Source organism: Lactuca saligna, chromosome 8 (assembly GCF_052625555.1).
Source record: "Lactuca saligna cultivar CGN05327 chromosome 8, ASM5262555v1, whole genome shotgun sequence".
NCBI classification, from domain to species: domain Eukaryota; kingdom Viridiplantae; phylum Streptophyta; class Magnoliopsida; order Asterales; family Asteraceae; genus Lactuca; species Lactuca saligna.
The window spans coordinates 70,222,738-70,235,539 of NC_136424.1; the positions used below are offsets into that span (position 1 = coordinate 70,222,738).

At 33.2% G+C, this 12,802-nt stretch overlaps 1 protein-coding gene across 1 annotated transcript; it reads left to right on the forward strand.

Annotated features, from left to right (window-relative positions):
* The first annotated feature begins 781 nt into the window (after positions 1-781).
* LOC145008192 (uncharacterized) lies at positions 782-2,517 on the forward strand. The gene is made up of 6 exons (XM_078966818.1): positions 782-1,049; positions 1,233-1,354; positions 1,545-1,680; positions 1,777-1,832; positions 1,920-2,139; positions 2,249-2,517. Exons 1-6 carry the CDS (start codon positions 989-991, stop codon positions 2,353-2,355), a joined length of 702 nt encoding a protein of 233 aa, XP_078822944.1. The 5' UTR covers positions 782-988; the 3' UTR covers positions 2,356-2,517.
* The last annotated feature ends 10,285 nt before the right edge of the window (positions 2,518-12,802 follow it).

Here is a 12,802-nt window from a genome sequence, read left to right on the forward strand (position 1 = left end):
TTATTTCTTCAAACCAAAACCAAGTTTTTACATCTTTCTGTACTTTTTCTCTCAAAATCAATAGAAAATGTCACCGTTTTCATCGTCTGAAGAATTTCAATTTATTTTTGATGTTATTGTCGCTTGTGGTAAAATAGCGGAGCAAGCGTATGTTTCTTTATGCAATAATGTTGCTGAAAGTTCTCAACGAAGAACACAAAAATATTGCATAATATGATTATTGAAGAAGAAGAAGAAGAGCGATATGTATGTACGATGAGCATGAAACCATCCCCGAGACACAACCAATAGAAATTAGTGGCGATGAGTACATGGATAAGAGAGCAGAGGTACGTTGCAATGACATTTTTCACAATTTTCGCATAAACTTGATGAAACGTATTCACGGGCTTCAACACATTGACCTCAATTTGGATCCCCGGATGAATTGGGAGACGTGTTCTCGGAAAGACGACTTCATATAGTATTTTTTTTATATCTTTTTAGTTATGTTAATCGTTTGATGCGTGTTTTTTAATATCATTATATGTTATTTTTTTAGGTAATACAATGCAATGTTTTTTTTTTTTTAAATTTTGATGTAATAAAATGTTTTTATTAAAAATGAAGTTTTAAAAAAAAATGTTAAAAGAAATGCGACACCACTTTTTGGGTGTGAAAAATTTACATTTTTATGGTAGTGATGGAGCATGACATCACTTCATCCGGTAAAAAAAAAAAAGACTGAATAAGCTCCCTTTACCAATAAGATAATTTGCAAGGGGTCAAACGTACTTTACCTTTATTATACGGGTTCCTCCCTCCTACACCCGTAGCGGTGGCGTAAGCGAATGTCACGGCGGCGCATTGCCGGATTATATCCTGTTTAAGAATTCAAGCGGCTTCATCGTTTTCTGTAAAGTCTAAAGTGTATACTTAATTTGGAAAGATTTCTGTGCTGGAGCCTTTATTCTTCTTCTCCAAGAGGATCATAGCGTACCAATAACCGATGCTAGGTCTTTCGTACGGGGAGCTTTTCCTTATCATCGGAGCCACGGCAGCTCTCATCGGTACGCGAAATCTTTATGTCCTTGCTCCAATTAACGTTACGTTTAAGCTCATGGTGTGAGAATACACATTTTCAAGCTAATTGATCTCGTTATGTTCGATTTTCATATCGTGATTACGAGTATTTGTGTTAGTTTGATTTTTGCAATTGCTGTTCAAAATGATTGATCCTCATTCGACACTAGGCCCCAAAGATCTCCCACGCATAGCACGAGTCGCCGGGCGATTAGCTGGCCGGTCAATCGGATACGTTCAAATGGCCCGTGGACAGTTCGACAATGTCATGCAGCAGTCTCAAGCTAAACAGGTCTCTCTATAACCCTAAAATCCCGCAGTCCTAAAAACGAATCCACGGAGTAGTTGTTAACAAACACCTCAAATTCAAAACGATGGTGATAGATTAGGAAAAGTTTTTCATATCAAATTGTAAATCTGCGAAATACAGTGTAATTGAAGAACGATTATGGTTTGTTTCTGATCTTCTCTTTCGATTTCAGGTGCACAAGGAACTTCAAGATACTATTGCTCAACTTGAAGCCATACGTCATGAAATCCGAACAATTTCATTTGTGAATCCTGGCCCATTAACCAAGAGGCTAGTGGACAATGTTGCCCAGATTCCAGATACAAATGGTATGTACTATGTATCATCATCTAATCTCCTTCTTTCTGTAGATATCCATGTTAATCATAATCTCTGATAAGATGTACTTATATTTCAAAATTCAGAGAATACCGATCCTGTAAAACCCATTGATAATGCACTCCCACCTGCTACCCCTAAGGTTCAAACCCTAAAACTCAAATTTCATTCACAGAAATCTGTAACGAAAGTCAATAGATTTATCATTTATTTGTTATTTTGCACCCAGGTTTATAATTATAATGCAACTGCCTCACCAGCCTCACCATCATCAGACATGCACAACCAAGCTACTGCTTATGCAAGATTAGCTGAGTCAGCAGCTTTGCGTTCTGAACCTACAAATACAAATACAAATAATGAAGTTATGAGTGAGCTTACTGATGAATCTGGCCTCACTGTTCTTCCTGTATCAGCTCAAGACACAGGATTGTTGCCTAATCGCACAGGTGACTAACAAATAGCAACATACTATCATATTTTTTTTATTGATATTTTTTCGCAATACAATAAATAACTTTGTATTTGAATAACTCTTGTTTATGTTGTAAATGGCAGCTGATGCGAAGGGATCCGACATCATGCTAGAGTCTATTCTGGAGGCCGAGGTAGCAAGAAATGCAAAGGATTTTTTCGCTCAACCCCAAAATGTAGTCAAAAGTTAATACAATAAATAAAAAAATTTGTTTCAGCCATTATTATGCCATTTTCTTATAGGTAATTGTTTCTTAAAAGTATTAGCATATGGATCAGCAAATATCATGAACATGAACAGAAACCCATTAACATCTTGCATTTATGATTTAACATTTTTTTGGATTGAATTAGTTAGTGGTTCAAGTCGGGTAGTTTTCTTTAAATACTCGCCTAATTGTTGGTAGCTGGCTGTTCAATAACTGAATTTTGTTTAGCAAACCATGCAATAACTTCCTTTTTTTATTGTTTCTTCTTTAAACTTTTGATTTGTTTAACACAAGTATTTCTAAGCTTTTATTTTTCTATTTATATTTAACGTGTCTTTTATAAATTGATTGTTAAATGTAAACTCTTTAGTAGATGGATCTTGAAGTTATGTTTTTCTTTTTGTACGATCCTCTAAAGCAGAGATTATTGTGTATGGCAAAGAGGTGTTATGTATAGATCACTTCTCATTTAAATAATCAAAATTAAATTATTAGTAGTAATAAAGGTATGTTGGTATTCGAAATTTGTAATAATTATATAACAAGTTTATTTGAAATATTTTGGATGTTTTAACAAATTATGATTGTTTAAAGCAATTCATAGACAGATCAAACAAAAATGATATATTTGTGGAAAAAGGATGTTATCTGCTGATAATCCGTTTTGTAATTTTGTTGCAAAGGATATCATATTTATTGTTAAAATTTGATTATTGGTCATTAAATAATTAGAAAATGAGAAAAGTAATATATTTATTGAATTGATATTTAATCGATCACTTATCATATCATTAACTGCCAATACTATTGGTGTGGTGGTGGAAAAATTTTTCGGTAAATGTCATATTAGTCCATTAATCTTATCGTGTTTGTTTTAAAAGATCACCAAACTATTTTTTTTTTTGTACATTAAGGGAATGAACTTACATTTCTCTGTTTTAAAATACCTTTATGTAACCTGATACCGGTTTTAAAGGTAATATACATGTCACGAAGGAAAATATCGATGTCAGGTTATTTAATGAAATAGCCATGTGTATTACATTTATCTTAATTTGTTTTAAATAAATTGATTGCGTTCTACAATCCCCTCCTCATTAAACAAACCCCTCTTCTCATCATAGTAATTGTAGATCGATGGTTATATTATTCTCAATCAAAGTTCATTTTCAATGTGTGTTCATCAAAAAACCTTTTTACTATTCTGATGGTGTTCATCATGTGTTTGAGAATATCGACTTTGCTGGTATGTCATATAATGAATTTGTGGATTTTATTGAACGATTCACACAAGAGAAGTATGAAATTTTTTATTATTGTCAACCTGATTTACAAATTAGAAGGTTTAACCTTGATTTCTAATGAACTTCATTAATTTATAGATATTGCTACATGGACCATTTTGGTACTACTGTGCACGTAACTAAGGAACATGAAAATGAAGATAATTGTTTTGCGATGTCAAACATGTCAATCGAAGGGGAAAAAAGTATTGACCTAACTAACTTCATGAGTCCACAACAGAGCAACATGGATTGAGTAACCTATGAAGGAGTAAGACAGGAAAATGGAAATGAGGATGCCACAGAAGGTCCAAAAAATGATGAGGATGATAATGTCCTAGATGTGAAAGGAAAACCAATGTTTAATGAAAGACATATCTTCGAAGAAGCAGTTGACAATTCTAGATATGAGGTTCACCAACCATAAAAAAAAAAATAAAAAAAAAAATAAAAAAAAAAAAAAAAAATCATGCTTTGTAATATGTTGTACCGATGGGTATCAACTGTACTATGAAAAAAATGACAGTAAAAGGTTATTAGTTAAGTGTTTTGATGGTGAATGCACAATTAGGCTCTAGGCGTCATGGATGAGTAAGGATCATTCATTCCAAATCAAGTCCCTTGTCAATGAACATAATTGTGCAAGAAATTTTAAGTTAGTGTCAATTGTTAAGTATAGATGGATTGGTAGTCATTTCAGCAGGGAAGTTCTTGAGAATCAGAAATTCAATGTTAGGATGCTAAATGAGGAAGTAAAGACTAAATTTGGCATAGATATTAGTATGGGACAATGTAGGAAAGCTAAGCAACATGTATTGTCTCTTATTGAAGGTACCATAGTGGAAAATTATGCAAAGTTGTGGTCCTATGGTGAGGAGATAAGAAGGTCTAATCCAGGGTCAACAGTCAAGTTGTATGAACTCTATGCTAGATGGGAAAAAATATTTAGCATATATATATATATATGTGTGTGTGTGTGTGTGTATGTGTGTATGTGTGTGTGTTCATGCACTAAAGCAGGGTTAGAGAAGTGGTCGTAGAGGGATTATAAACTTAGATGGGTGTTTTTTAAAATGAATGCGTACTGGTAAGTTATTATGTGTTCTTGGTAGGGATGGAAACAATCATATATACCAATAGCTTGGGTTGTGGTTTGTGTTAAAAATAAAGACAAGTGGAAATGGTTCCTATAAAACTTGCAAGAAGATCTGCATCTTGAAGATGGGTATGGTAAGACATTGATGTCAGATCAACACATGCTTTATGTGTTTCAATTGTGATCTAGTTCTAAATGTTCTTATGATGTAAATGCAAGGGATAATTGAAGCAGTGAAGGATTTATTCCTAGACATAGAACATAGGCAATGTGCCAAGCATGTTCTGTCCAACTTTAAGAAGAAATTCCTTGGGGATCATTATGAGAAATTATTTTGGAAGGCTTGTAAGGCATCAAATGAACCTTTTTTCAATTCTGCAACGAAAGAGATTCAAATGATTAGCACTGCTACTTATGTGCATCTTATGGGAAGGAATCCAAAATCATGGTCAAAAGCTTTTTTTCAAATAGTAAGGGGCGTGATGCTGTTGAGAATAGGTTGTCTGAAAGCTTTAACAATGTTATCATGGATGCTATGAAGAAGCCAATTATTACTATGCTAGATGATATTAGACTATATGTGATGCAAAGGATGTGTGGTTTGTGTCACACCCTCGAATCGGGGTGGCGAAAACATTCGGGGGCGGATGACTTCATCTTGTAATATCATAACAATGTATATAATTGAAACATAGACACCATCATCATCATACATTCAAGATAACAACATACATGGTTTACAACATTGTGTTTGTTCATAAAAAATTACATCCCAAAATAACAAATATATGATGAAACCAAAATACAACATTCATTCAAGTGCATAGCTGTAAAGAACATGCTCACTATGTTCCTGAGAATACAAGTCGTTTGAAAAGCGTCAAGATATAAAATGTTGGTGAGTTCAGAAGCATGTTTATATGAAAACTTGTAGTAGTTAGTAAATCTCCAGAAAATCTAATATTTTATTGTAAAGAAAAATAGTTTGTAAGTCTTGTTTCAAATCATGTATAATTGCATGTGTATTCTTGATTTAACTTGTTTGAAAATTCATAGAGAGTGATTCCCGGAAAATCCTGTATTTTCTATGTTATGAGAAGTTGTAGCCTTAAACCCTAAGATCGGAAAGATATGGTTATTACAAAATAACCGACACACTGTTTGTACTTCATAAAAATGAGTGGTATGTATATTCAACATAAATCTTATAATAGTATTGTTATTCTCTATGTGAGTCGTTATAACCATACTAATATGACAGAGTGCATGTCTTGATGTTCTTCAGGCGTCGGTTTCTAAGAAGATATTTGTCACCCTAGACTGGCCTGTCTAGCTGTAGCGAACAGCTCAGATGTGGGGTATCAACCCCATATAGATATATACACAAACTCTCGTTCTCCCTCCATGAGACTCTGGTTATAACTACAAGGCTTACGGTGTACCCTAAGTGGGTACCAGCGAATGAGTGTCTCGCAAGAGCCTTAACGAAATTTACGTAATAATTAAATTTCATTATTTAATACAATAAATAATATTACTAGTGTGTATTTTTTTTACTACAACCATAGGTGATAAAAAAAAAGATAATCGTTTTTACCGAAGGTGTCAAAAAAATTCACATTGTTACTTATGGCCCAATTTTTACCCAAATTATTATACGAGGCCCAATTCTATTAAAATATTCACAAATGGCCCAATATTATCCAAACTGTCAATAATGGTCCATTATTATTAAAAATGTCGAATATGGCCCAATTTTACTAGAGTTGTCCAAAATAGCCCTTTTTACAAAAATGTTCATTTAAGGCCCATTTTTACTAAAATGTTCACTTAAGGCCCATTTTTACTAAAATGTTAAAAAATGGCCCAAGTTTATTAAAAAGCCCATTTTTAGCCCATTTATACTAAAATGTTCAATAAAGGCCCAAGTTTATCAAAATGTTAAAAAATGATCCATATTTACTAAAAAGGGCCATTTTCGGCCTATTTTACTAAAATGGTAAAAATGGCCCAAGTTTATTTTTATTTTCAAAAATGGTTCCTTTTTAAGTTCTTCTTTAGTTTCATAGTGGATTTCTAACATATTTAAAATATTCAACCAAACATAAGAAATTACATAAGGTAACTTGTCCCAACAACTTCAAGACTTGGATAAATGTTGAATTTGTGGGATTTTAGCAAGATATCACAACATTTCACACACCAAAACATGTAGAACATACACATGCAAACAAAATATACAAGATTACACAAGACTTTGACTTGTATCCTCCCCCAAAACAAGGAAAAAATTGAAAACAAGGGGTATGAAGCTCACCTTGGGCTTGATTGGTTTTAAAGAGGAAAAATGAAGGAGGTTTTCAACCTAGAGTGCTCCTTTGGGAAGATTTTCGAAACCCAGATGGTTCGAGGAGCATAAACACGAAAATAAGGTGGTTATGAGGAATAATATTAGTATAAGAAGAAAGTGAACAACTTGAATGATGATATAAACTTACCAAGTGTGCACTACTTGAAGAGAACCTTTGAGAAAACCCACACAAAACCCACAATTTTTTATGAAGAAAAGTGGGAGAGTTTCTTGAGTTTGAGAGAAAATGAGATAAGAAAGTAGCTTTGAATGTGAGAAATGGAAAGAGGTGGCAATGGTTCGGCCGATGAGAGGGGATAAGAGAGGAGAGATGGCGGTAATGATCCTAATCCAATTCTGGCAAAAAAAAAACTTTGAATTTCTGCAACCAGAGCCTGCAACTCTTCGAGTGCATGAACTGACTCGTCGAGTTGCTCCGTTACTGAGTGGACTCATCGAGTCAACCAGTGGACTCAACGAGTTCTCCAGTCAGACCAGAAAATTGGTTTTTTCAACTTTGAAAATTAATAAGCATTAAGTATAACAAAAAACAACCCTAGTCTCTGATACCACCATTGGGTTTTGAGCACTATAACACTCTTATGGTGCACATGCAACCCTAAATGCTTTGGATCTAAGTTTTCTCTAATTATACATGCATATTTTCAAATTTCCAAAGCATATATCCTAACTAGCATATAAATTGTCAAAAGAATAATACAACTAGTTAGATAATTTACCTCTTAGAATGACCTGTAGTTCTTGACCTTTGAAAGCTTGAGCACCCCAAGTATGATGCCTCTAATGGTTCACAAACACCAATATGCAAGAGGAGGCTTGAGAGAATAAGTTTCTTGGCACAAAATCAATATCAAACTCTTAGAATGATTAGGGTAAATGATTTTAGCCATGAGGGGTTCTATTTATAGTGCTAGGGTTACATCTTTGCAAACCCTAATGACCTTTCATATTAATTAGGCTCCATGGGTTAAAACCTCCATGGACTATCAATGGATTATCACATTGGTTTAGCTCATCCTAAATAACCATGGATCATTGGCCCACACTATAAGAATGATTGATTTACATAATCAATCCTCATATATTTAATTAGTCTCTTTTGATCACAAAATTAATTCCAAATTAATTCTTGAACACTACTAATTAAATAATATGATTTCATATTAATATATTATACTTGTAATATATTAATAAATCATAAATAACCTTATTCTCAAAAGTCCATCCTATCAAATTGTACTAGTGAAGACAACCCAAAAGGACCATGCTACAATTGGGTCAAGTACATCTCATTTATAGTTATGGGCTTACACACCAAATCCAACAAAAACGACACCCAACATTCCTAACCTGTCAATGTGCGACTTTATGTTTAGAACATGTGAACACATAAAGTTTCCATCTAAGTGTTTGCATGCCAATAGGGCTTAAGTAACCTTGAACTTTTCAAGTTGACGAAACTGTGGGTCAGGGAGAATCACTGGAGGAGGTGGAGGAAGAGAAGTATGATTTCCAGTTCCACCAATGCACGAAGAAGGGAATGATATTTCACCTTGATCGATACGTGGAAGATCATCTTCAGGCGGAAAGCCTTTTCCAAAAGGATGAGGAAGACACCGGTTGTCTAAACTAGACATCTACAAAATGGATAAATTCAAGTGAGTTGATTTAAATCCTTAATATAACACACACATGAAATATTAAGGCTAGAACCCAACACAATAATTCACAATTCAGAAAAGGGATGGTGTAATCTAATTGTAAATTATTTGAAGGTAGGTAAATGACGATTTACCAATTTCACCATGAAAACGAAATTTTAAACGAATTAGGTTTTAAATGAAATTCCTACATCTTTTGAGATTCATTGAACTTTTTAATGGCATGCAAATTATCTTGGTACTCTCGATGTCATTTATCACCTAATCAATGTGTCGGTTAACCACATACGCTCCATTGATCAACGATAATTTACGAGCTAGCCATTGTCATCCTTCATTAGTCCCAAATTAGAGTGTCAGTTAACCACACACACTCCGCTAACGACCAATATGGTGCAATGTGTAATTTCATGGGTTAGCTAGCATTAAATTCACATTTTCCTAAAGTAACTAAGATTGGGAATGTATAAAGGGATTAGTTACTTTGTATATTCATTATACATATTAATGAGAGTTTAATGTCCTATCCTACCCATTCGGCTAACAACTCTCCACTAATCAAGACTACGGTGGGTAAAAGTGGATACATAATGACGGTCATTTTACAAGACACTTCCGTAAGCACCCCTTATAGGCCAGCTTCGTGAATCAGGCCTACTAACGGTAAAACTGACTTTTCGTATACATATATAATACATTAGACTTTTGATTTTATATAGTATAAGGGTGTATTTTAAACTTTTAAAATACTATGGTTTAATCTTTTTAATAAATTAATCTTTTAATTTAATTAAATCTAAACCATATTATGGATTTATTAATTCTCTTTTTTAATTAAACATTTAATTAAATTTATTAATAAAATCCATGAGGGTGTATTTCTAAACTATTCAAAAATACTAGGGTTTAATCAAATCCTTAATTTCAATTTTAAACTATAAAACCAAAGGGGTGTATTTTAAAACTTTTCAAAAAGACTAGGTTAAATTTCAAATCAAAATAATCTTATATTATCCAAATTTAACCAAATCCTTTAATTTTGATAAGGATATCATGTTACCATTCAGAAAAATCGATTTTAGGCAATAAAAATAAGTTATGGCGATTTGACCTCCTTTTCCGGATTTATCGGTTTCAGTATTTACATGGTTTCATTAAAGTCTCATTACTTTACTTTAATTTACGAATAAGTTCCAAACTAAAAATTAGGAGTATAAAATATTTGTAGAAGCTCGAGCATTGATGCAAACTTTGCTAGAGTAGCAATGACTTGAGTCTAGGAATCTCCTACCCAAGAGCTAGCTAACTGTAACACCCACAATTTTAGGCTAGACATTTAAAGTCTAATCATCGTAATTATAAACAATTAACATCATTAATTAACATAAATGTGCTTCACATGTATTGTGAGATAACAAATAAATATCATATACACATTAAATGGAAAATATTAGGAGTATAGAATATTTGTAGAAAACATTAATATAAAATTTAGAGAAACTCCAGAATAGTCCTAATACTTTACCCTAGTTTACGAAAAAGTTCCGAACTAAAATTTGTTTATAAAATAGCATGAATTACCTTAAAATGGCGATTTGACATCATTTTATGGGTTTACCGGTTTCATTAAAGTCTCATTACTATACTCTAATTTACGATTAAGTCCTAAACTAAAAATTAGTGATATTTTGGCCATTTTCTTCATGTAACAGTTTCATTTCCGACTGTCATTAAATTTGCTAATAAGATGGATACGATAGGTTATAAAATATCACATTTACTGTAAAAATTGATATTCATCTCATCGGCTCATTTATGATTGTGTATCTATATTAGCAATGAAACCAATAAAATATGTGTTTGCAGGAAAAAAAAACAATAGGAAATGAGTCGATGTCTGATGAGACGGATATATTGGGTTACATAAGATTTGATATACAATTTGAAATTTCTTATAAATATAAATATGACGAAGTTGTTGCTAGTTTATGTAATTATTACTGTTTTGTTGGATACATTTTATATTCCAAAACATATAGAATGCATCGGGATATCAAGTTTTATCATAAACATATCATTATTTAGCCCAACATATCAATCTCATTAACTCATTTAATGACTAGGCATTTAGGTCAACAATGAAACAGGTAAAATGTATGTTACATGAAGAAAACGGTCAAATCATCACTAAATTTTAGTTAGAGATTTATTCCTAAATTAGGGTAATATAATGAGACTTTAATGAAACTAGGTAAATAATGAAACCTGTAAACTGGGAAAAAGGGATCAAACCACCATTTTTACCAGTAATTCATGTTTTTTCATAAGCAATTTTTAGTTTGGGACTTTTTCGTAAATTATGGTAAACTTTTAGGATTTTTTCGAAGATTTCCCTAAAGTTTATCGTTAAGCAATAAAATAAAGATTAAAAATAAAAGATTATTTTGGAAATAATCTTAACGAAAGTTGTAGTTGTTGTGACAATTATCTCATGGATATGAAGAATGCTTAAATATGACTTCATATGAGAAAGTTATGATTTATCTAAGTTTTGCATTCAAACCAATACAACAAGATGCTTCGTAAAAAGTGAAATGAAGATGGGTTGCTTTTTATCCAAAGTTATGTAAACGAAAGTCGTAGTGCTCATCAATAGGAACCCGTCGATATAAAGAACTCCAAAATCCGACTTTGTACGAGCAAGTTATGATTTTTCAAAGTTTCAAGTACAATAGTGTGTGACACAAAAATCGAAATGAAAAATGGTTGATTGTTAACCAAAACAAGCTAAATGAAATTTGAAGTACCTTTCAATAAGAAGTCGGCGATATAAATAATGTCAAAAATGGAGTTCGTATGAAGAAGTTATAAATTTGACAATGTTATTTATAGTCTGTGTGAAAATTATATGACAAAGTAAAGTGAAAATTATATGACGAAATAAAGTGAAAATTATATGACGAAGTCTAAATGAAAATTTTAGTACTCGTTTAAAGCTACACATGGATAAAAACCATCGAAAATGGAGTTTGTATGCGAAAGTTATGAATTTTACAAAATATTAAATTCCATGATTCGGTATTGATATGGCACCGCCGAAGGGTGACACGTGTCAGGATCATAGACACCCTTGGCATCCACAAAAATCAACATGATGGCGAAACGTGGCATAGGATGTGGCACGCCTAGTAGTGTCGTGCCTATGAAAAATGGTGTATATATATATATATATATATATATATATATATATATATATATATATATATATATATGTCTTGTTTGTTGCATGTTTGATTGATTAATTCTCTCCTAACTCCTCTCAAACTTTCTTGAGGTCCTAAGGCCTTGTTCTAGAATTCTAGTACTTATTAAGTATTGGTAGAGAAGCTCTGGAGCACTAGAGAGCTCGGTGAAATAGAGTTTTCGGTTTTGAAGTTTTGCATGTGCATCATCCAATTTTGTAACGACCCGTTCCCGGTATGTTGATTTATTGGTAATTATAGTGAGTTTTTCAAGAGGGACTCGGCGAGTTCTAGCCTGACTCGCCGAGTAGGGTCGCGCCTGAGGGCACGCGTGAGCCGGGGACTCGGCGAGTCCATATCCCTGACTCGGCGAGTCCATCTGTCTGGGTGAAACCCTAAAATCCCCGGGTTGCCCACTATTTATACCACCTTATAGCCCCCATCCTCGCCTCCCTCACCCTGAGAATGCAGTGTTAGAACCCTAAACCTCCCTTGAAGAGCTTATATGTGTTTTGGTGCCATTTTGTGAAGGTGTGAAGAAGGAGAAGAAGGAAGAAGCAAGGAGAAGTGTTGTAGTGCAAAGATCCAAGGCCAAATCAGAGTTAATTGAGGTATTTTCGGAGTTCCATCTTGTTATATGCTTTAAACTTCCATTAGAGCTCTCCTAAGAGCTAGTTGATGCTTGTTCCAAGCCTTACACTTGCATGAACGCCTTATTAAGTCGAAATAGCTATGGATCTGAATGTTGGGGTGTTGTAAAGCCCAGATCTACTGTC